This window comes from Chroicocephalus ridibundus, chromosome 6 (assembly GCF_963924245.1).
Source record: "Chroicocephalus ridibundus chromosome 6, bChrRid1.1, whole genome shotgun sequence".
In the NCBI taxonomy this organism is placed as follows: domain Eukaryota; kingdom Metazoa; phylum Chordata; class Aves; order Charadriiformes; family Laridae; genus Chroicocephalus; species Chroicocephalus ridibundus.
In genome coordinates this window covers 56,972,167-56,996,715 of record NC_086289.1, presented here as the reverse complement: position 1 = coordinate 56,996,715, position 24,549 = coordinate 56,972,167, and the positions used below count along the sequence as shown (strand labels likewise).

At 47.4% G+C, this 24,549-nt stretch overlaps 1 protein-coding gene across 2 annotated transcripts in view; it reads right to left on the bottom strand.

Annotated features, from left to right (window-relative positions):
- Window positions 1-23: 23 nt before the first annotated feature.
- Window positions 24-24,549, bottom strand: part of ARHGEF4 (Rho guanine nucleotide exchange factor 4) — a 220,061-nt gene continuing 195,535 nt past the window's right edge. For both annotated transcript variants that reach the window (XM_063337393.1, XM_063337394.1), the window contains 9 exons: window positions 14,124-14,303; window positions 11,377-11,571; window positions 10,184-10,363; window positions 9,329-9,561; window positions 7,851-7,980; window positions 6,865-6,996; window positions 5,633-5,876; window positions 4,843-4,920; window positions 24-3,605 (listed from right to left, as the gene is read on the bottom strand). In XM_063337393.1, the coding sequence (XP_063193463.1) occupies window positions 3,448-3,605; window positions 4,843-4,920; window positions 5,633-5,876; window positions 6,865-6,996; window positions 7,851-7,980; window positions 9,329-9,561; window positions 10,184-10,363; window positions 11,377-11,571; window positions 14,124-14,303 (1,530 nt within the window). In that variant the 3' untranslated portion in view covers window positions 24-3,447. The remainder of the gene's footprint in view (window positions 3,606-4,842; window positions 4,921-5,632; window positions 5,877-6,864; window positions 6,997-7,850; window positions 7,981-9,328; window positions 9,562-10,183; window positions 10,364-11,376; window positions 11,572-14,123; window positions 14,304-24,549) is intronic.

Here is a 24,549-nt window from a genome sequence, read left to right as displayed (position 1 = left end):
GGGGGGGTGGAGGAGGTGGGGGTGTGTGTGTGCATCCATGTGTTGTGGGGGAATTGTCCCACGGTTCCTTCACGCCCAGGCTCATGGGGTCAATCCAGCCTTCCTCCCCCACTTACTGCAAAGCTGGTAAGGTCAGAGAATTGATCGTTTCTGTGCCAATAGGTTTTTTTTATTATTTTTTTTTTTCTTTTTCCTGGCCAATCAAAACAACCATGCCACAGATAAGGAAAGGAGGATGCAGACACTTAGGGTAAACACAAACGTGACAATGGCCTTCTGTTACTGCGGGGTGCTGGCTGCGGCAGTGCAGCCAGGGCAGCTGAGCCCTAGGGATGCTGCGGTGCCCCATGGGAGGGTTGCTCTGCTCAGGGTTGAGCGCAGCAGCACCTCTTGGGCTTAAGTTTACGCCTGAGCATCAGGCACCAAATGTGGGGTTGGGCCCCTGGGCGGCGGGGGGGGTGGTGTGTAGAAGCTTCAGCTTGTTGGAGGGGTGAATGGTGGTTGTTGCAAAAGGGCAGTGTGCTAATACTGTAGCTGCGGGAATGGGCGCTGCACCATTTCCTGCGTCTGGTTTAGCTCAGTAGAGCGTCTGACCTCCACCTACTGCTGGGGGGGCAGGGGCAGCCGGTGTGCCTGCAGCCCCTGGGGTTTAGCAGAGGCTCTGATCTGGTGGTGGGTGAAATGGCCAACCCATGTAATGCTCAGGGCATGCAGAGCACTTGGTGCCCTGCCATGGGTTGAGGAGGTGTCGCTGTTAATTCTTGCACTTGGCAAGAAGTAGTGGCCTGATCTCAGTGGCTTCTGTCAGAGCCTGATTTTTTTTTTTATTTTTTTTTTTTAGTAGCCCCAGCCCCCTGCCCCCTCCACCTTTTGACACACTGCCCTCTCAAGTGTACAGAACAAATACTCTGTATCTTAGTTTGGGTTGAGAGACCCAGCTGGCAAAAACATTCTCAAGTTGGCTGCTCAAGCTTAGGCTGCCCCTGTGCTCTGGGCCATGGTGGGGGGCTCAGCCAGGGCTCATGGTGGGGGTGTGGGCTGAAAGGGCAAGAGGGTGAGGACAGGTGATGCTGAGCCCCGTAAGGCTGATGATGCAGCTATACTGTGCAAATGAGGCTTGAGGTTTGGGGGGTTTTTGGTCTTTGTTGTTGTTGGTTGGTTTTTGTCCCCTCCCAACTTCAATGGACCACACCTGTTTGTACAGTCTTTGAAGGCCATTCGTGCAATGTCCCACTGGCTTATCTTCCCAACTCCTCCATGCCATTAGAGAGGCTTTTTTGACACACCAGACCTGACCTGTAACTGTTGGTTGCTGGTTCAGGTCACTGTGAGGCAGGAAGCCAGCCTCTCAAGGCTCCGCTACCACTTTGGCAAGTCCCATGTTCCTCTGGTGTGTGGGGTGACATGGAGGGCAGAGGCAGCACAAGAGGGAAGTTTTGGGGGTTTTTGGTCACCACTGTCTGTAGGACCCTATCGAATGGTGATGTCATGTGTGGTCCTGCCTAGAAAAGCATGGAGTTATGTTTTTTTCCCAGGCTGGGCAGGTCCCAGGAGGAGAAGCTGGGTTCTCTTTCAACTATGTTTCTTACTTCTTGGTGCTGGCTGTTCCTCTTTACTTCCAGATTGCTCAAAGTGGGCTTGAGCAGCCCCTGCAGCTTTATTGATGTTTCCTAGACATGTTTTCCATTCATGTAACTCTCAGGAGTTTGAGAGCTGGTGACTTGCTAACCTCGATCAGTGTCCTAAGCACCCAGCACATCTCCGGTCCAGTCTCTGCTTCGCCAGTCTTCCATCCGAAGGATGGCTTTGGTGAGGGTGACCTCTAGCATGGCCTCTACTGATCAGTGGTCACTTTTTAAGCTGCAAGAGCAGAATCTCTAGAGTGACTTTGAAGAGAAACAAGTTCACACAGATAGACATGTTGGAGACAAACACAGGCTGAGAGTCACTTTTACAAGTTTCTTTATGAAATTAAATGTTGCCCCTGGTCTGGGGGGAAGATAATAGTGCAAGAAGGACTTTGTACATGCTACTGAATTCAGATGTCCCTGGATGACCAGATTTTGGTCAGCTACAGCATCAGCAAACACTGGATTTCTGAGCTCTGCAGACAGTTAGTGCTCACTCACACTAGCATCATGTTGGAATGCGCAGGTGTCTTCCTTCCAACATCACAGGATGCCTCCTAAGCTAGGGAATTCAGTCAGTATGGCTTCTAACTCTCACTATGGTAAGGCAAATCTTTCTTTTCCTATCCAAGGTTTAAATTAATTCTTTTTGGCCACAGTTTGGAACTTGGGTACTTAAAGTGAGACTCTCAATACCAAATTTAAGCCCTTTTAAAGTGCCTTTCCATTTTTTTAAAGGTGTCAGAAATATGTAGTGCTACCCCTTGGACTGAAAGTCTGTGGGAGTTTGCATAACAACCATAGGTTTAGTCTTTCAGAACTGAACTGCAGACTCTGACTTCTGGGAGCTAGGTTTGCAAATATTGACTTTCTTTAAAAAAAAAAAAAAAAAAAACCCCAGACAAAACAGGCATCAAGTTAACAACATCTGACAAGAACAATTACAGACTTACAAAATACACAGTTCTGATTTTTACCATAAATAAACACATTACAAACAATGAGCATTTTCATTGGCCAGGAAATATGGCAGAATGATGGAGACGTGAGAATTGAAGGAATTGAGTACGGTATTAATTAGGCACATTTTTCTCTAACTTAGGTAACTCAAACCCACTAGAGAGATTCTTGAACTTTACTCATGCTGCAGGTCGATTGGCACAGTTAATGGGCTGTGGAGTTCATCGGTGGCGTTGAGCTAAAGGGAGGGAGAAGGTCGCAGTGCAATACTCACTGTTGTCTCGTCTGAGTGCCCGCAAAGGCCAACTGCCTGACCTAGATGTGTGTAGGAGGATCATGTCTCTGAGGAACGGGGGGAGTGGGGTGGGCAGAGAGCAGAAGGGTTTATCCCTCCATGGAAAACGTATCATGGCAGTGACTCGGAACTGTTGTTCTGAGCGTGTCAGTGGACACGGAGCCGGCAGGAGTGTCAGCTGCCATCCCCTCTCTGACAGCAGCCAGACAGCAGCCGTGTTCACCGCGGGAAGGAGTGGGTCCAAGTACAGCTGAGAAGCAAAATCTCTTCAGATGAAACATGTCAGGGTCCCTCCTGTGAGCGCTGCCTGGAAGTTTGCCTCTCGGGCGCTGTGCAAGGCTGGCTCGATGGGACTGGCACAAATGCACACATGTGCAAGCGCACACGCAGTGTCTCACCTCAGAGCCAGTGCGGCCAGTCAGGCTGCGAAATAAATAGGGAAGGCAGGAGCACACGTGCCATCCTCTGTAAACAAAGGATTGGAAGAACCTGGGCTCCACCTCCTAGGACTGACGGATAAAGTGCTTTCTCAGAAGGGGTTCAGGCACAAACACGGGGCCGCCCTTATTTCCGGAAGGGCGTCAGCCTGCTGATGTTCTGCCAGAAGTTCGAGGGCTTGCGCTTGGGTTCTGCCAGCATGAAGACTTGCTGCTGAGGGAGCGTGGTAGGCAGGGTGGGATGCTTCTGACGCATCAGAAAGTCGTAGTATGGCCTGGTGACAGCTGTGACAAGGAGGAGATGGGAAGCAGGTTAGTGGAGCACAGGTCCTTTCCCCACCCCCTCCCCAGTCCCTGTTAAAGCTGCAGGAGAATGAACCGGGTTTGGTTTAGTATTGCCCTTAGTTCCAGCACTGCTTTTTAGGATTGGAGTCGATGCTGTGGAAGTTCCAGACGTGTGAAGCGTAACTGACGGGTGTTCTGGCAGCAGGGCTAAATAGGGGTAGCTCATCATTCGTGACAAATTAACTGGTGCCTTTGGTTGTTTTGGGAGAAGCAGCTGATGTGCATGTGCTTCTGTTGCCTGTTACGAGGTCCTGCACTGGATTTCTGAGTCATGCTGGTGGGTGCCTGGCCTGCAGACAGGGCTGGCTCATGGGGTCTCCTGTACTGCTTCGCCCCTTGGGCTTTGCGCTGTTAGAGAGCTCTGGCCTCCTTCCAAACTCCCCTCTGTCTGCAGACAAATCTTTCTTCTGATGAAATTTAGACCAGCTTTCTTACTGGACACTTGGCTAGGATTTACCTGCTGGCTGGTAGCACCAAGAGGAAGTGGTTGCCTTGCTGAGGTCCAGAGGGAAGCAAGTGGATATAGAGGGGTGGTGGCATCGCAAGGTGGGGTAACAGGGATCTCCAGCTGACAGCGCTGCAGGCACAGGAACCTTCCTTTCTCATGCTCCAGTTCACTCTCCCCTGGCTGCTGCTAAATCTTCCTTGGCTCTTACAGGTTTAAGGAGCAGCTCTGTCAATGAGCGTGGTACCTGCCCACGGCATTCTGCCAAAATCACAGGTTTCAAACCATCTTCCACAGGCACAACTGCCTGGGCAGGAATGGTCCCTGCTGCAGTGACCTGTGGGAGCCTCTTTGCATCATGGGGATCACTACAGAACTTTATCTTCTCTTGTCACAGAGGGAACGCCATACTGCTTGGAGAGCCTGGCTTCTGGGGCGAGGCTGTGAACTAGCCCTTGAACAGGAGCCACTGGCCTGTATGTAACCGGGGTTTCTGGCGCAGCGCTCAGCAGTAAGGCGCAAAGCAGCTCTCCTGTAGTTAGGAACAGTTTCCTGCGTCCAGCTGTCTCAATCTACCAGGAGCTATACTCCAGATTGTCACATCAGAGCTCACCATCTGGCCTCCTCAAGAGTTTGTTAGTGCCACTGCACTGAACCAGTTCCCATATAGTAAATATGGAACCACCCCCCACCCCCAGTTCTAGCACATTTCTCTGTTCAGGTGTGACTCACCCTTAGGCTTCCCAGAATGGTGCTGCTTGCTGGCATTCAGCATCGCCTGCTTTTTCTGCACCTCTGTGATTGAAAAACCTTGAAGATAAAATAGCGTTTGTCAGCAGGAGGTCATCATTGTGTACCTCACGGAAAGACACTGGCATAGACAGTAAGGGAAACGGGGGTAGGAAAAGCCTGATGTGAGAGGTCACAAGCTAAAAGTACCCCCAAAGCTGGAGGAGACACATACTGCTCCCCCCAGCCTGTGCGGTGCTGCACAGCTCTCCCTGCCGCTCAGGGGAGGTTTACTGCCTGCCCTTCCCCCTACCCTTTGCTGGGTGAAGAAGCCAGTCCAGACCACTTGCGGTTCAAATCTCATTAGATCACACAAGTCTGAATTAAGCAGGATTTGGACAAAACAATGAAAACCCTCTCTCGCAACTGACTGAATGTGTTTTGTACAGATGTTGCCAAGTTGGGTACTGACACTGTACGGCAAAATAATGGACGCTGTATGTAATGTATTGACTACTTTGTCAGCCCTGCCTGAACTCATTAAAGACACATCAGCCTCCCTGAGGACATACTGCAGTGTCTGCTCACAGTGGTTTGCGTTATTTTTTTTCTTCAATTGCACGGATTCATTCAGAACATGCAATTCAGCAGCCCAGAGCTGGGCTGGAGCATGGACTGGCTTCCCCCCTCTTTCCCTCCTATGCATTGGCTGGTGGTTAAAAAAAGAAGAAAAAAGAAAAGAAAGAAAAAGCCAACCAAAAAACGTGGTTTCAGAGCATTGCTCTTTCTGTACCCGTCTCCTGGTCGAGCTGAACCTGTCTCCTTTCATTCTCGAATGCCTTCAGCCAGCGCTGTTTCTGCTCAGGCTTTTTTGCACAGAATAAGTGGACTTCCTCGGTGTCTCGGCAGTGTAACTTAAATGCATTTTTCACGCTAATGTTGAAGTCCTTGTCCTTCCCATCTTCTACATCCAGTATTTCCATATCGTCCATGTTGATCCGACTCTTATAATACAAGATGTCCCGGCGCAGAAGATCCTGTAAGAGAGATCACAGAGACTCATACAGATGTTACTACTTCCTCTCCTGTACCTTCCTTAAACGTTCGTTTTCTTCTATATGATGAAGTATTTAATCTGCTGGATTTGAATCTTGGGAATTGCAGAGTGCTAAGCTCCTGTTGACACTGGCGTCAGTGAGGGGAATCACATGGTTTCTTCTACTGGTGGGGTCAGGATGGGCTGGCATCTACCGTTGTGGGGTATCAGCTGCTCTGAATGAGAAGCAAGCTTGTGTTATTAGCCATGATCCCAAATCCTCATTAAGCCTGTGTCAGAAAATAGTACTCAAATCCTACAGGCCCGGTTGGAAAGCCAGGAAGATCCTAATTAACCTTTTGTGTTGACAATGAAAAGTAAATTTGACAGCAGTGATAAAACAGTGAGGGTCTCATGTCTAAGTTACCTGGAACCACCTGTATGCCGTGGACCGTGCAAAAAAATTTGGCATGTTCAGTTCTGAAATTCCGATGGAAGCTATCTTTGATTTGCTCTACAAAAAGATGATCTCTTTTATTACTTAGGTTCTGAAAAACAGCATGGGCTGTATGCACAGACTTAGATAGGATGTTAGTATGGTCTTAGTGACTCTCAAGGCTCTTCATCAAAGGTGCAGGTACCTTCTGAATATGGTCTTGATCTCACATAGAAGTGCAGTTGAAAAAAAAACATATGCAAAAGAAAATGGGTGACAGTGCTTCTACCTGTATAAAATAAGCCCATAGACTAACCTCAGAGGCAGTGAAATGCTTTCTTGCTATAAGAATTAGTTCCTGTAGCTTATTGCTGTGGTCAGGTGCACAGAACGCACCAGGACGTCAAAGAAAAGCCCACAAGTAATGCACACAGAGATCTCGGTGCCAGAAGCACGTGTGATGCCAGGAAGTATTAAGGAAACAAAGGGGTGGAGAGGGAGGTCACTCCAGTTCTTTCGCATTGTAATAGATAGTGCCTGGCTAGTGGGTTACCTTCTTGCAGCAGACAAGCTGGTGATCGAAGAGGAAGAACATCCGCTGTTGGCTCTTGGCTTGAGGGTGGGAGATTTTGGTTAATTCCCCGGAATAGATGAGTTCTGAGCTTCTGACTAGGACATCTTCACCCTGAGAACAGCACAAAGAACAGGTTGGTCTCAGCCGTCTGAAACCAGGGGCGAAGAAATAAGCCCATAGTCTCATAGGAGAACCTCAGCTTGGCTGAGGGGCCGGTGTGAATTCCTGCTAACTCTCCTCTGGGAATGAGAGGGAGCCCCCGTGCTGGAGGACAGTCCTTGTCACGTAAGGGAGACACCGTGCCCTTGGCACCCAGAGAATGGGAACTGAATTTGGTAAGAACAATAGTGTGTTAAATGTAAAAAGTCTCCTTTTCCAGGGAGTCTGCTCAGGGGAGCTGATCTATCCCTGACATTGAAGGAGCAAAACAAGCAGGGAGCTGAGACATCCCTGACATCCTTGGGGAGGGAGATGATCTGCTTTTATTGAGTCTAGAATTCAGAAAATCAGTAGTTTTGTTTCTTTTATTTCGCAATTATTTTTTTAATGAGTTTACAGGGATCTTTGGCTTCCTTTGTCACTATATCTGAGCTTGCCTTTTTGCAAGAATAATGTGACTTATTAAGCTCCAGAGTTTGAAATCATTCAAGATAAAATGGGGGTAAAAGGAAAATAATAGGATTTCACTAACCTACGTGCCAATTTTATTCTGCAAGGAAAATGCTGAAGCAAAAATTCCAGGGAACACAGAGGCAGCTGGTCTAGCTGGGTTATGTGCTAGACCTTTTCAGATGTACTAACAGATCGTAGCTATTTAAAAAAAAAAAGAACACAACGGGGCAGCAGAACTGAGGTAAGTCTAGATAGCAGTCCTTATGAGGATCTTGCTGTAGGCAGAAGCTGGTGGAGGGGGAGAAGAGGGGCCACACAGAACACTGAATTCCTGGGGAAAGTCGGTCTCTCACCTCCCAGTCTTCTATTGAACTCTGCCACTGAGCAATTTTGTCAATGTTCTCCAGCCGCCGCTTTCTCTCATTGATGAGCCGAGCAACGTTCTTCATGGCATTTAAGGCAGCTTCGACATCTTTAAAATCCCTAGGGTAGGGCAGAGGTGTTAGGTGTGACAAAATGACACGTGCTTATTGTACCTACGCTCCAAAGGATGCAGTGGAGCATGGCCAAGGGCTGGGGAGCAGAAAACATGAGTTCCACTTGCAGTTCTATCCCAGCTGTTTTATACTGGAAGTTGGAAGTGCATGTTTCTGTGGGCAGCTTTTCAGACACATGCTGGTTTTGAGGCACAGATTATAGTCTTGTAACAAATCCAGGCCCAATCTGGGGAAGGGACGGGGGTAAGCCATCAAATTCAGCCACAGAGGTGCGAACACCAGTTGCTGGAAGAATCTCCAGGGCTTTCCAAGCCTCATTTTTTTTTTCTGCAACATATTCATAATGCCACTGTCTTCATAGAGAGACTGATCCTGTCACGCACAGGTGAGGCAGTTCAGCAGTAACTGGCTTCATTTCAAGTAGGAGATGATGGTTTATGTGGAAGGGTAGGACAGAAGCTGATCTACCCTCCCCCACGCACCATCTGCCACCAGCTACTTCTGGTGAGTTTAGAGGAGCTGGGAAGGAGCTGCTCTGCACAACTTGGCTCTAATGCAATTTTCAAAACATCTGTGTATTGCATTAAGGACCTTTCTGTTAAGAGATCAGCTTCAGAACAACACGCTTATAGATTTAACAAGACATGCTTCAAACCATTCTGAGAAATACCAGTGCTGTAATTAGGAAGGTAAAACGAAGTCAAGCCACAATGGCCCACACTATCAACACTTTCCTTTAATACAGATTTTTCAGGTTTTATTTCTGGAGCTTATTATTTCAGGTACTCGATTAAGTGACGTAGTTATTGGAGCCGAGGGCAGGGCCTTCACCCTGAAACTGAGCAATGGATTTGGGAGCGTTTGAGCTGGTGCCGAAGAGGTGCTGTAGGCCACAGCTTCCCACTGGGGAAGCACTGGGCAAAGTTCATGGCTACCACTCAGCCCTGACGTGCTACAGTGTAGTTACAGGGACATTTTGGGGTATATTCAAACAGTGCTTTTGGAGGTAAAGTTTTCACCACCACCACTGGAAACATTTAACTCCAACGTATGTATGTGCTGGTATCACAGATATGTGAAAAAATAAAATAGAAAACTACCATTAAAAGGTGGACCTTGCAACTCCAGATCTGTAAGAGAAAGGGAAGCCCAGTGCTACTGTAATGGAAAATTATGTACTTGATAGAAAAATACTTTTTTTTCCCCCTGGTTCCTACAAGGTAACCCAGAAGAACTGTGGTATCAACTGCCCTTTGCCCTCAATACACGCTTCTGCTTTAGTCCATTTCCATGAGATGGGTCTCGCTGCTCCCTTGCCCACCGTGCTGTCCTACCTGTGTTGGGGGTTGGTGTATTTGAGCAGTTCGGCCAGCTGCAGTGGGTATTTGCAGATTTTCTGCACAGGAGTCAGCAGAAAGCCATCCAGAGAGATGTCGATCATCTTCTGCAGCAGGCGGCAGGCTTCAAAGAAGTAGACGTACTTGCTAACTTTGGTGAGGCGGGAGAGCTCCATGCAGGCATTGGGGTGGTTGTTGCAGTATTCAGAGTATATCTGAAACTCCGTTTGCTGCAAGGGAAAGGAAGGGATTTACTGTCCGTGTTCTTTAGGCTGATGGCCTGGCTCAAACCGCTGTGTGCAAGTGCCCTGTGTAGGTCCTACTCCTGTATCACATGGGGCTGCTTGGTAATTTGCATCCTCCCCAGACTTTGAAGCCCGGAGACCTAAAGCTGGGGACGGGCAGTGTATATTACAAGCTACAGCACGTGCAGCTTATCTGAGAGACCGAGACATTTACATGTATTCTGGCCTGTGCTCAGCTGAATGTTTTTAATGACCAGCTCAGCAGTTGCTGATCCTGCATGGACCTGAAAATACCACAGCTGTAAACTCACGTCCAGCTTGAGATTTTGGAATTTTCCTATGATTTTGCCTAAAGTAGCATGGTTTGGCAGGGAGTATAGTGCTCAGAAGCTGAAGTGCTTTGAAACTGTTGTTTCCGTAGGCACAAGAGCTAGAGGATGTTTGGTTGGGAGGTGGCTAACGGGGGGAGGGGGGTGATGGTGGTGGCATTTTAATTTGGTTGGGTGGATTTTTTTAAACAGAGCTTCAGTTCTGTCAGATCAATTGCTAAATCCTCTGTCTTAATCCATGCTCAGCTGCCCCTTTCCATGAAGTCAAATTTACTTACATATTCCAAGAAGCATGAGCCAACCTCACTCAAATGTGGGTGGTCTTTGTTGAATTTCTTCTCTAGTGCCTTAACAAATTTCTTCTGGCACCTGTAGATGTCCTCAATATTCCCAAAGATTGTCTTCAGCTGCTCTTCTGTAAACATGTCAGCTCTTTTGCGGCACTGCTTAATGTAGCCCTAGGAGGAAACCAAATTGGAAAGCTTTCCTGGGCGTTTGTTGTGTGGTCTTTGGTTATCAACAGAAAACCCCACAGACTGTAGTCAGTTTTACACCAGGTTCCTGTACCCTCTTCCAGCATAAGTGCATCCATGTTTTAGCTATTATTTCCTCCAATACCACTCATACCAAGCCACAGTTACATCACTGCCTCAAACAATACTATAATCCACACCTGAAGGAGTCCTGGAGCTGCTTTCTGTCCCGTTAGACACCTTCAGCTGTCTGCAGGCTACGGGGGGGTTCTGACCCCAGCACTGATCCACGGATAGATTTAGGCCGGTTAGATCCAGTTGCAGATCTGGTTTGGATGCTCGAGTTAGGAAATGCCTGGTTGACTTAAGGGAGAAGGAGGGTACAAAGGACATGGGGGGACACTGCAGAAGGAAAGGCTTGCGAAGCGTGTGCAGCTTTCCCCAGCTGGCTCTTGGCAGGCACTACATTTTTGTGTCATTTCGGTGAAGAACTATGTGCCTGCAAAACTCTTACTAATTACCTTCATTTACCCCAGCGTATATGACAGCGTGTCTCTTTTAGAAAGAGGTGTTGCAATATTCAGCGTATTTGCAAGTGAAAGACTTAATTGGCTGAACATCCCCCAGTTGTTTGGATCTGAGCATGACTTGCCTGAAGGCTGGAGTGGCTGATTATATTACCTCAGAGCGTATATTAAAGAGGACAGCAATGCTAGACATTTACTTTTCTCTGGCTTGGGAAATCCAATTAATTCCATTTAATCAGAGCCCAAGTGGGCACTCCAAATACAGGGGCATTTGGGATACTGCCATAATGAATTGTCTTCTGTTTTCTGAACATGCAACACCATTGAACAGAGCAGGCTCTGGTGGAAATACAGTCTCCTTTTCAGAAACGACAAGTTACCTGCCAAGGGTCACTTTCTGGGCAAGAATGGGACATCCTCTATTATCCTTCAGACGAGTTCTTACATTCACTTCCCCCTTTATTCCATTACCTCACAGATGTCCTTCAGGTGCTTGATGTAGTCTCTCTCTGTGCTTATGATCTCATTGATGACGTTGGTCCTCATTTGGTCTTTGGTGGTCTGCCCCATCCCAAAGCGGCGGCTGCCACTGCTGGAGTCGTCCTCTTTGCCACCCTCTACCTTCAGGGGATAATCTTCCATGGGTTCATCCTGGTTTACTCGCAGCTGTGCCAGACACACAAGATGTTCCAAAGACTGAGCGAGGATAAGGAGTGAAAAGGGCTGCTACGTGTATATTACTTGTAAACGCACTTTTCCCTTGGGAAAGCTAAGGCCAGATAATCAGTTTTGGGAGGGTACTTTCAAGCCACACGACGGCCATTCCTGCTGTGTGACGTGGGTGGTTTTAAGCAGCATCTCTTGTGGACAGAAGTCACAGGAATACATAAAAAATCAGGCCAGGGAACGGTTTATCTAGCAAAATCTGCTTAAGTACTTGTGAGGGGACACTTAGGGAGGGAGGGGGGAAACCAGTAAATAGTTACTTTTTTTTATATAGGTTTATTGTTGTTCTCATAATAAAAATAACATATGGCTTCTCAGAATCTGCTTCCCCGAGATTACTTAGCATGAATGTAAAGGCAGATACAGACGCCAGCGGGCATATGGTGTGGTAAGGGATGGCACTGCATTACAGGGCTGTGGTTCCTCCATAGCGCCCGTCAGATGGCAGCACAGCACGGGCAGAGAAGACCACCAGCGGCTTGTAGGCACTCGCTCCTACAGAGTCTATATTGGCAACAATAGCAAGTAGCTTAGTTAATAGCAGGCAATTATTGGTGCATGTCACTTAGGAGCTTTCTTTGCGGTAGTAGTATTGTAGCTCGCAGAGCGCCCATGGGAATAGCCTGTACGCAACTCAAATGATCAGTCCCAGCACAGAGAAGTGAAAAACGCCGAAGGAGGAGCATGCGTAACTATAGGCATTTTTAGTACAATGACACAGAACTGCTTTAAACTTTAAACATAGTTTCTTCTAGGCAGGACTTCTTACCACTTGACACAGATATAGCCACATATAAAAAAGAGTGCAAACCCATCCCTTGCCAATATATGCACAGATTACATTTACTCACTGTTTACAGCTGGTGAAGCCCTCAAGATGTGCAATCCTGGTGTTCCTTCACTGTGAGCAGAACAACTTTGCCTAGTCTTAAACTCAGACCTTGGCCTGAAACTTGCGTGGAGTAACTGAGACCTGCAGATTTACCCAAGTCCCCAAACATACTGGCCTTCCCAGCTTGAGACACAGGGATAATTAGCAGGAAATCTTCCCTCAGATGCTTGAGTAAGTGGTGTAAGTGCTCTGCTGGAAGAACTTGTTACTCTGCGTCCCTAATGGCTAGCACTACTCTGCTTTCCCCTGAAATACTATCACAGGTTTTTGCCAGCCAGGACAACAATTAAACTTAATCAGTAACATGAAAGAAAAAAAGGCCTGTCTTTTGACTGCGAAAAAAGCAGTTCTGTCCCCACCAGTGCTGAGCGTTTAGTCCTAGTAATCAAAAACACCCACCGTTTGTAATGGTTATCCAGCTGAGACTGTCTCCTGCAATCTATAACAAAGCATTTCAAAACTTTTATAGCACTATCTGCCCCACTTCTCCACGGACTTTTGCTACAGACACCCGATCACCTCGTATCACCTCCTTTCATGCTTCACCTGGTTTTGGGTCACTTGTGATCTGGTGTGACCCAGATAAAGAGCTAAAGGGCTGAGAATCTCTGCCCTTAGGCACCTAATTGCCTTTGCAGTACTGAGGAGCCTGCCCTGAAGCGGGGAAAGCAGAGTCAGTCACAGCCCAAAGAAAGGAAAAAAGCCTTTCTCCTCACAGCAGGAAAGGAGTGCACAGCAGTTACGCAGACTCCTGTTTCACCCCCAACTTGCACAGCGAACTCGGATGTGTTCCAGAATGCTCTGTTGGAAATTAGTCCAACCTCTGCAGCGTACAGCTGGGGCTGCCTGGGCTGTTCTATAGAACTATTTCTATATGGGCTTTGTAGCTGGCACCAAGGGAGAGGCTTAGCCCAAAAGCATCAAGTGTTTCACACCTCCCCTCCTCAGTTGTCCCACACGACCGCCAAGACATTTTTTGTGTTTTTCTCCTCCATTTTTAAATGCCTGGAATACAGTGCTGTGTGACAGCCCAGCAGCCTGATGTTTCTGGAACTCCAGGGCTAAGAGAAGGTGCATGCCTGAGTCAGGTGGTTACATGTTTTGGGATGTGGCGTTGCAGCGGACCCAGCACCAGATGGAGAAAGCTCAATTTGGTGCCATGCTTAAACATACTGTCTGAAGTGGACATTACAGTGAAGACTTCCGCCAGCTGCATCTGGGATCTGCTCCCTAGGAGAGAATTGGTTGCTTGCTCCTGAAGGGGATGCTGCGTGCTTGGGCACAAAGTAGCCAATACACATATGGGTATGCAGGAGCCCGGGCTGCAAACCACGTGCAGGGCAGCTCCCCAGCCAGCGCAGCTCAGCTTGGCTCCAGAGGCTGGAACTGAACCACCCTTGCCCTGATTTACTCATGTAAAGAGGGACTTCTCCACACTGGTGGCAACTGAGCTGGGAGGGCCCGATGTATGTGGCCATATGTAGAGGAATAGTAACAAGATGTGAAAGTGCTGAGGAGTCACCACAGAACACTAAACTTGGAGAAAAACAGCAAACACTTGGTTCTAATGGAGAGACATAAAGAAACATCAAGCTCTTACCCGTACAAAGCTGGCTGGAAACCAGCCTTCGCTGTCCAGAATCCTCCCCCACCACCACTCCTTGTTGGTAGCATCCATTACTTCAATGACATCGCCAGCCTTGAATCCCAGCTCTTGGTCATCCATCGTGACATGGTCCCAGAGGGCTTCTGCGTACACCACGCTGCCATCGCTGATGAGCTGTGGACAGAGCAAGGCAAACTGTCAGCTCCCCCCACAAAAGCAGCACAGTCAGCCAAAGTGGCCGCAGCTTTGGCACCACCGCTGCTGCTGGGCCAAACAGCTGTTGGTAACTGTTTGCTCCCCATGAGCACTGTGAAAAGGAGTTGGTCCTAGTCTGGCAGTTGCTTCGACTGACCTTGCTCTCAATAGCATTTATTCAGAATCATTATGACACAGTACATTTACTACCGTAAAGAATATAAATTTAATGCTCTGCAATTTCTTCCTGGTGACTTTGCCTCAGCCAGCAAACAAGGCTCAGTGGTACATCGTTGGTGAGGATGCTCTTGTGCTGCCAGTGCAGCCCTGCTCTGGAAAGCCTTGAAATAAAACCTTGAGCATCAATGTTTAGAGACATACTTCAGAGCAGAAAGTATTCTGAGGCCTCGGAGCTAGTCTAGGATGGATAGAGCCTTAAGTCTTCAAGGTGGTTAAACTTAGCACTTAAGCTGCTTAAAATAAGTCTCCTGGAGAGTCTAAGTAATTATGCTGAGGGACAACGGTTATTTACTACACGTCCCATAGAAGGCCTACTCTAGGAAAAGGACCCCCAAAAAACAAAACCAACAAAGCAAAACAAAACAAACCCACCCCAACGCACATGGCTAGAGGCTGTGAGAGGGCTCTTGAACACTGTGTCTATACCTGCCTGATGCCATTCTCAGCCACCCACACCTCAGCCATGGTGCAGGGGTTTATTTTTGTAAGCTGGTCCTGCTGGCGGCTACAACAGGAGCGCCTGCCCGATGCCCGCAGGTTTATCATGTCAGAGTCTCGTTGCTCGGTCACACGGTTAGTTATTTACTGCTCTGGGTTACTATTTTTGCCCCTCCCCAAAGAGGAAAGACGCATGTTGTAAAGGAACGTCAGGATAATTGCGCATACAGTAAATGCGGAGAGAGTTAACCAGGCATTTGAAAGAAAATTCAAATACAGTCTGCCTTTGGATAGCAAATGCCCCTTCACTGAACCAGAAACAGCTTAATGCCAGTGTTTCCATTTTGACAAAAATAACAGGATGAATGGGAAGGAGAGGATGAGAGGTTCCCACTTATCTCCATTGCCAGTGTGTTGGTGCCCCCCCTCACTGCTTTTCTGAGCTGCCCTCCCTGTGCCACCCCAGGGCTGGCTGTGTCCCTGCTGCAGGTTTCTGCTCTTCGCAGAGGTGAGCAGTCGCTGTGGCGAGGCCCAGCCAGCAGGGAACCTAAGGGACATGCCGCTCTCATACAGCCGGCCAGTGGCACCACGGGAAAATAATCCAAGAGTCTTAAACATTGTCTCACTAGCCTAAGCTCCTAGAGCCAGGACAGGCTTTGATCACAAGGCAAGCAGAGAAGTAGTATCGTTAGCCTCAGAAAGCCACACACCAAGAGAGAGTGAGGAATGCACCACACAGCAGAGGCACTGAAGTCCAGTCACACGGCAGGTATTTGTCCTAACGAGCTGTGGAGGGAAAGGGTATTTGGCTTGATAATTCATTCGTACAGCTGTTAGAGCTATGTGTGGTGCTTTTTACGCATAGTTCACTTAACAGGCATGTTGCATATAGTTTGACAAGCTTAAAGCATGCTCAGCATTATGAATAAAACCTTTATTCATATTTTTGAAACACTTCTAGGTCTTGTCAGGCTTCTAGAAACATAGAGGTTTTAGCTTTCTAACAGAAAGTAGCGATGACTAGAGCAGGGAAGAGAGTGGATGTAAAGTGTTTATTTTTCCAAAATCTGCTCTCAGACCCGTTACAGAACACCAGCTGGGCTGTGGATGATGGCTGGTGTTGGCTACGCTCAGGAAAGAGCTCTGTTACTCCTTCGAGCAGTCCACCTGTGCGGATCCATTTGCTTTGGTGACTTCAGTGACTAGTGACGGTGTAGACCACAAGCTGAGCCCAGCTCCTCCCTTCTGCAGGGAGAGAAGAGCATAACAGGGTGATGGGGTGGCTGGAGATGAGCCTCTAGCCACCCCTACAGAGAGGAGCCGATTAAATACACTGATCTCACACGGGGTGCTGGGGAGTCACCTGCGCTTAGGTAAACCCTACCACCAGGTCACGCCGGAACTGCTGCTGTGCCATGCCGAGTCACGTAGCCCTGTGGGAAAGGGTTGGCTGTCGCTCAGGGAATGGGCATATGCTAATACATCTTTGGGAAGAGTGGCATTCAGCAGGCTTTTCAACCTACAAATTGTGAGCAGCACATAAAGAACATGGCTCTTTCTGAGATAAAATACCTTTGCCGTGTGTTTAAATATGCCACTGCGAATCGGTGCTCAGAGTATGCCGGAGAGAGACTCAGTGGAGTTTCTCTGTAGCATTTGGATGATCACACAAGCAGAGCAGTGATGATGTGAAGGCATTAATACCTTACAGTACCAAGCTGTCAGATCTCAGTGTCTTGGTGAGAAGACAAGAGACTAAGCCTGACCTAGCATTAACAGCATGTTAGGGCTGATACACCCAGCTCACAAGGGGACAGAGCCACTTGGCTCTTCTCCAGGTCACTGAAAGCCATGGGGCTGACTAGTGAATCCTCAGCTGGTATTTTAATCCATCCACATATTGATATCTTAAATATTCTCTCTACAACAGGAGCCATACTATGAATATGATTTGCCAAATATAGAAAGTCACAGCTGACCGATCGCCAGCCTGGCCGAACAGGCAAAGGCAAGCAGACAAGCCACTACCGCAGACAGTTCTTGTGCAAAGGAGTAATTAAAAATACACCTGAAATACAGGCCAGGATTTGATTAACTGACACCAAACACCATATTTGTAAGGAAGAATGATCAATATGGAATAAAGCAAGAAATAAAGAGTAAAAAAATACTTTATATACACTTTGGAATGTCTCAGTTAACTAATTTAGTGCAGCAGGACTTGAAACACCTCCATGGCTGCGGACTGACAGGCTCTGCCTGGTCTCCTCCCTGCACCACTTCAGCCCGTGCTTGTATACTGGGGGCGTGGGGGGGGCAGGGGAGCAGACACAAATACTGAGAAGTGTTTAATGATCACCATGCTCAGTGCTCATTTTCTTATTAGCCCTCAATCTATACCAGTCTGTACCTCATACTATTTTGCTCAGTCCCCAGGCTGATACAGATATATCAAATACATCCAGTCTGACAGTCCCTTTCCCAGAGCAAATACTGAAGGATAACTGAGCCAGGACTGACATTTCCATGGCACGGAAGCACCCACGGTACTGCGTGTCACTGCAGCAAGCAGAGCTGCTCCAGCTGGGGCAGAGCGCGCTGCAGCATCCTCTCGAGGAACATACTGGGGAAAAAAGGGTTAGGACTCTCACTCCCTGTCCCAGGAAGGATAAAACACACCAGCAGATAAAAAGGTTTTCTGCAAAATATGTTAGAGCATGGCACAGTCAACCGGCTAAATTGTGAGAGCTGCTTATCTTCCATAGAAGCAGGTATTAAAGGGAACGCTCACCATTTTCAAGCATGGCAGCTCCTCAGCTCAAAAGGTTCCTCTTACCACAGGTTTTGATCTTTGCAATTAAAGGTTTGAAAAACAACTATTAATTTCCATATGAAATAAAATTTATGTGCTGGCTTTGTAGTAGCAAGGACAACTCAGTACATGTTCTTGAAGAGCCCCAAACCAGTCTCTAGAAGACAAAACATTAGAAGACAGAGAACGCAAACCCAGCCACCCTACAGGTGCTACAGCTACTGCAGCTGGCTGCAGTGAAAACAAAAATTGGCTATTTTTCTTTGTTTATAACAACATTTAAGTTTGTAGACAGCCGTGTTTGTGGCCCAAAGGCAGTGCTACTGATGCTTTGAAACTGAAAGTCGACTGCAGCTCTAATACTGCATTGGCATTTCTGCGCATCTGCAGGTGCTTTCCCTCTGCCCCCGCAGCTACAGCCCCGCTGCTCGTCTGCAGACACGGCAGGCGCTGAGGGACGGCGCCGGCAAAGCCCTGCTTGCGCAGGCTGCCCAGCGTTTCACAGAAAGATAGATGGAGGGAGGGGGATTGCTGCATTACTCCTCCAAGCAACATCTGTGCACAGGCTGCCAAAGAGGAGGCACAGCCAGGGCCATGCTTGTAGCTGCCCCAAATTAAGTCCATTACGCATGGGCAAACAGATCCGGCGTGCCAAAGCCCACGTCTATGGGCTTGTTCGCATTCCAGCTACTCGATCCCTCTTTGTCTCAGGCTGGACACCTTGACATAATTGCCTTGTATGTCCTGGTCTTGTTCTGACAGGAGCCCCAGGCAATATTAACAGAGATAAAAGATCTCGACAACTTAAAGAAGGAGGGATGAAGATGCCTTTAGGAAATATTTATCTTTGAGCTACTGGGTTCTATTTGAATAAAATTTGAATAGCTTTCTCTTGATAATGCCAAGTACAGTACATCATATAGAGGTAAAATATGAACCCAGGAGTTATCAGAAGATACTGGGAATAGGGCAGTTCAGGGAGAAGGTGCCGACAAAATGTAATTTACTTTTCAGGTCTGTGGCCCTAAACCAGACACCTTCCACGAAGAGCACCTGAACCCAAGCCCTTCCCGGTGGACTAAAATAGTGGCTGTGAAGCCCGCGTTCTTGCTCGGCACCCCCAGCACTTGTGCGTTACAGACTGAAGCTGACCTGGGTCAGCATATCGAACATCCAAAGCCTGCAGCAGCACTGACCCCAGAGGCAAAGCCGCCCCAGCTCCAGTTCCTTCACCCATCACTTTGCTTCCAGAGCTTCTCTTCTGCCTTCTCTCAGGCAAAGTGCAGCAGAGAAGTTAAAGAAAAATTTCACTTCCACTCTTGCCCCAAAGTAGTGCTTCACTCACACAAATACTTATTTTTTCTGAACATGGGTGAAGCCAGCTAGCCTCTCTCTTGAACTGAACCCATAGGATAGTGTTGAAATCATCCTGTCGGCTTGCTCTTGCTTCCTCTCTAAACTTTTCGCTTCGCTGTTCAATGACGGACAACAGAGATGAAATTTATATCATAGAGCTTCTGTCATCTGAACAGCAGGCATTTAGTCCGAGTGAGTTATCTTGATTGTCTTTATGGAGCATCTCCCCTTTGTGGAGAGGACAGGCACCCCAGGGAAGGGTTCATCTTCGGCATCTATCGTAGCATGATGAATTAACCGAGCCCCCGGGGGTCCTCTCTCCCTTCACTGCCAGGGAGGAATCTGGGCTAGCTAAGACTTGCCGCCTGGCTGCCGGGTGCCAGAGCAACTGACACAACTCCACAGCCACAGCAAACATTTCATTGCTTCTTCCTACTCCTGTCTACACGTTTCAGGGTAAAACAAGTCCCCCTTGCCACAGTGTTACACCAGACTTGTCCCCACACGGGCAGTGGGGTGCGTTCATTGCTCCAGAAGCGCAGACCCGCACTCCATGCCCCCCGGCGAGCCATGCCCTCGGCAGTTGTTGCCCATTTCCCTGCTGTGTCAGCTGCATAATTTTTCAGCACAGACTTCAGAGCACTGATTAAGGATAGTGGAGGACTCTCAGGCATTTACCAAACACTGCAGAACTGCATTCAAAATATTATAATTTGACAGTGATTCTCCTTAACAAATCTGAGATGTCAGTCAACCAAGATCTTAATCCAGTTAAGTGTGCTACACTGATATTCTATAGTGCTGCTTTTTTAATCAGTGCCTGTAGTCAAACTCCTCATGTGACATCTCGTACAGCTGCCTCCATTTACCAAACATTCAAAATTTGTCATCACATTTATTTGGTAAGAACTATTTTCCACAAAACCATTTTGACTGGCATTAATTACATTATTCCCTTTTATTTATATCATCTGAGTCCTGATTCCCCCTCAGAAGTGGTTTAAACAGATGGGAAGAGGAGGAGGGTCCCCCCGCAGCAGGCAAGGGAGAAGCTTTAAAAACTCCCTTTATGAAGTGCTCGAGGAGGAGGGAAGCAACCCTTGTAGAAAGCGGAGGCGGCAGAGCTGTGCTCCATGTTATTTCAGCCTGCCTGCGAGGAGCACAGCGTGAGACAGCATGCCAGGTGCACATCCACCTGAGTCCAGTTAAATGTGGTTTGAAAAACTCCAGAGTGATACAAGAAGTTCTCAGTTCCTCACCTAAATTACGGGAGCTGATTACTGTAACGCAGAACAAATCAACTGAAATCGCTTTAGACCATTTTACTTTTGGCTGAAAATGGCCAGGAAAGTTCTTACAAAAGAGTGGGGATAGTTACCTGTCGCTGACAAGGATGCTGACTCATCTAGATCCTGTCAGTGCCCTCAGTGCCCCAACCATCACTCTCCCATGACCTGTACATCAAGGGAGTCCGCTGCTTTTGGGAACTAACATCCTTAAGCTTTGGCATAAGGAAACAACAGGAGCCAAGCTCTTCTCAAACCTGTTAGCGATCTGCAAAAGGTTGTCCTCATATCACATGTTATAGTTAAATGCTGCAGTTGCTGGTAGTGCTTACAGTAAGTAATGCTGTAAAATAGCTTCCGTTTTAACCTTTCATACAAGTTTCCAGAGGATACTTACTTAAACTTATAAGACTTCTGTTTTCCGGTATAAGTGAAACATATTTTCACTCTTTCTAAACAAGCAGATACAATGCTGAGTGATAGGGTGACAAAACGGCAAATGACATTCTATGCTGACAAATGTAACACGAGCGGTATCTCGTGATGAGATACGACTGACCAATGACCATACGAGATACGAACACAAACGACTGACCAAATGAGCTGCTCCTCAGGAATGTCTCTGCAGACAGATTTAAGCAAACATCAGCCGGTTCCAGCAGGGTCGGCAAGTCTGAATGTCAGGAATGACTCAAAAGGAAAGAGGGAAGAGAACTAGAAGGGCACAAAGAGCAGCACAAATCAAAAGTGGGAAGAGTTTCCAGGCCAGGACAAACTAAACAGACCTTGAAGCTGCAACAGGGAAAGGTGGATGGAGGGTGGCCACGAGCTGCAGGCTTACGAAATGGTTATTCGTAACGCAGGACCCACGGGCGCCCAGTGAAATCACCAGGCAGGAAGTTTAGTACAAAAGCAGTACTTTGTTCCCCATGGTGCATAATTAGGCAGTACCACAGGATGCCACAGAGCCAAACACACAGATGATTTAAAAAGAGATTAAGCAAAGGTATGTCTTTCAAGGCCATTTAAACACATTGTATCTAGATACAGCCCATCAAGAATCTTAAACACACCTGGGAAAGCACACAGGGAAAGAGCCAGGCCATACTTGCATCCATTCCTGAGCAGTTACCCCGAGTCACAGATAAAAGTGCTACCCGGTGGCCCTACAGAGCTGGTCTTAGAACATTGGGGTAGTAAAAAACACAACAGAAAAGAAATGTTGAGTATTCACATTACCCGCCAATACTTGAAAATGGTGAGCCCTGAAAATGTTAACTTCACAGAGACAGATATGTTCCTGGAGGTACAGCAACATTCTCATTCAGGTGGAAAATTAGCAATTGCTAACACAGTAATTACAAGGACATTAGGATCTCCTCTGGGTTAGGGCTGTCGTCCTCCTGGCTGGGGCTCCTCCGGCAGAGGTAAATGCAGCACTTCCACGTGGCTTTGACATAACAGATCCCACACGCTTATCCTACCCAGGCAACACTCGCCAGGCGCATGGAGGAAGGTCAGGCCACACAACTGGAGTAGCCATTTGTCCCTATCACATGGATGTCCAACTCCTGGCCTTTTTTTTTTTGCCCAGATGAGGGGGAGGAACATGTACTCAGGGAAACCTGGCTCTTCAGACATTGCCTGGGAGCCTTACAGGGAGAAAGAGTCCCTGAGCCCAGGTTACAGGAGTGGGTACGTGCCACGGCCTCACTCAAAATGTTCAGAAAGGCCTTTACAATTAAGAACTCAAAGGACCTCCAAACCTCCTAAGCACTCAAAGCCAGAGAACTTAAGTCATTCCAAAGCTCTAAATCAGCTTAAACAGCTTAAACTTGTCTAAGGCCTTAAAGTGTTTTAAGCATTTTAAACCCATCTAAAGCCTTAAAGTGGCTTAAGAAGCTTGAAATACTCTAAGGCTTAAAAGTGGTTTAAGTATCTTTAACTTTTGGCTAACCCACTCCTCATACCTCTTCCATTGTGTGGCACCCGTCACTCCAGGTTAAGGTAGGATCCAAGTGCCGCAGTCCCATTTACCGCGAACAGCCGAGATCTCTGACAGAATTGCTCTTTTGACCCCCATTTCCAGCTATTCCGGGGTGCTTTGGGGTGCGCTGAGCCCCTCTGTCCTGGCTCAGCACAGACCCCACATCCCGCGGCCGACAGCTCCGACTGTGGCGGCTGGAGGTGGGTGCGCGCAACTCCTCAAGGGTTGGTGACAGGGTTCGCTGGGCTGCTGCCCTAACGGCACCTGGAAATCAGCCACACGGTCTTCCATCTTCTTTGGTTTCAAAGACTGGAAAGGGGTGAGGCCTGGGGTTGAACTCAGGTTTGAACAAGACTTTGACCTAGGGCTCACACATCTACGGTGTTTCTAGTTTCTGTTTCCAGCTTGGCTGTAGATGAAACCCCTGTCAGACTGACTGACTCCCCTCTTCACCTCACCAACAGTTTTGAAGTCTATGTTTACTGCAGAATACGCAGCATACCTGCTTAACGCAATTTTTACATTTTCTAATGCCCTGATTTTAACTGTACAACCTGGGAATGGAAATAGCCCAGAGTGTTTCTGTTTAGTTGTTCTCACATTTAGGAGTAATTGCTGTTGCATCTTTTTTTACACTGCTGTTTCTCAGGCACCCAAATAGAAACTATTTGCTTTAGAAAATTTTACTTAATGTTACATTAATATATTTTTATGCCACTGATGCTACAAACTTGCCCCATTCCCCTCTGCACCCTTCCTCTGTGCACTCCCACCAACACTTGGGACATTTCCCGTCCTTTTCCCTCACTGCAGGACAGCTCCCGATTCCACTGCCTCTCCCATGGCTTATTTTTAAGGTTCTTCCTTTCTACGTCTCTTTTTGCTTCCTCTTTCACCATTATTTCTTTGGACAAGGCAGGAACATACTGTACAGATCCCCCAGGGAAAGGCATCCAAAACAGTTCAGCTGCAGCTGATCCGACAGGAATTTATTGAGGATAAATGGTGCATCCTGGCTCTTTGCAGAACAAAAAGGAAAGGGAACAGTGCAATTCCCAGAGTTCTCCACCCACTGATGACTGTTGCTATTCCCTTCCCCCAAAAGATACGGCAAGTTACAGAATCAGTTATGGCTTGAAGGCAAATTAATCTAAATTTGTTTTACAAATAAGGGTAAAGAAAACATTTTAAAGCAGATACAAACTGCGTTGCTAGCAAACCGCTTTGAATCATCAAAAGGTCAGCATCTCTTTGGGCTCACAGCGGGCAGTAAGCCAGAAACACAGTGCACAGCTTTCTTTTTCATGTGTGTGCATGAGTTAATTTTAATGGAACTCACTGCAAAGAACACGCTGAAGTGATTTTTATTGCTCCTATCTCCTGTGAAAACATCTCCCCTGGATTAACAGCACTGTGCCAAAGTCTGTACAACACTGGTAGGTGCTGGCGGATGCGCTGGGCCAACAGAGATTGTTTAGCAATTTGCATGACCTGGCTCTCAAAGATGGTCTCTAAGCCTTAAAAGAACCATGCACAGTTTAGTATCTGTTTCCTTTCTTCACCTTCTACTGAGAGAGAAACTCTGACGCATTTTGGTAACGCAAAACTTACGATTTCTCTCCCCCCACACCCTCCCCACCTTTCTGGTGATCTCTCTCCCAGTGCACATGCACTGGTTCAGATCCTTTCTTCACTGAACTGAGAACTGCTGTCTGTCCTTTTCTTTGAAAACGGGGCAGAGGAAAATCTGAACATCAGATAGAGAGAAGGAAAAGAACAAAAATCCTTGATAATGTCTCACTGTCAGGCAAAGGAGGCTGCCTAGCCTTTGGTTTTGGTTAGTATCTGTAAATATAAAAATGAGTCATTTCTTCTGTAGTCCCTACAGAAGGTTCTTCAAGCTAAGTACACTCAACGCCCCCCCCGCCAACCTTTTTATATTTTTATATTGCAAGTGTCCTGTGCTAGGTGAAGAAAATTGACTCAAGAAGCAGCAGGTTCCTGGTATCTTCTGAGACCCTGTACTATTATGTTTTTGAATATATCCATTTTATCAATTAGTCTCAAGTCCACACCATCTGAATGAAGAGACCTAATGGCCTAAAC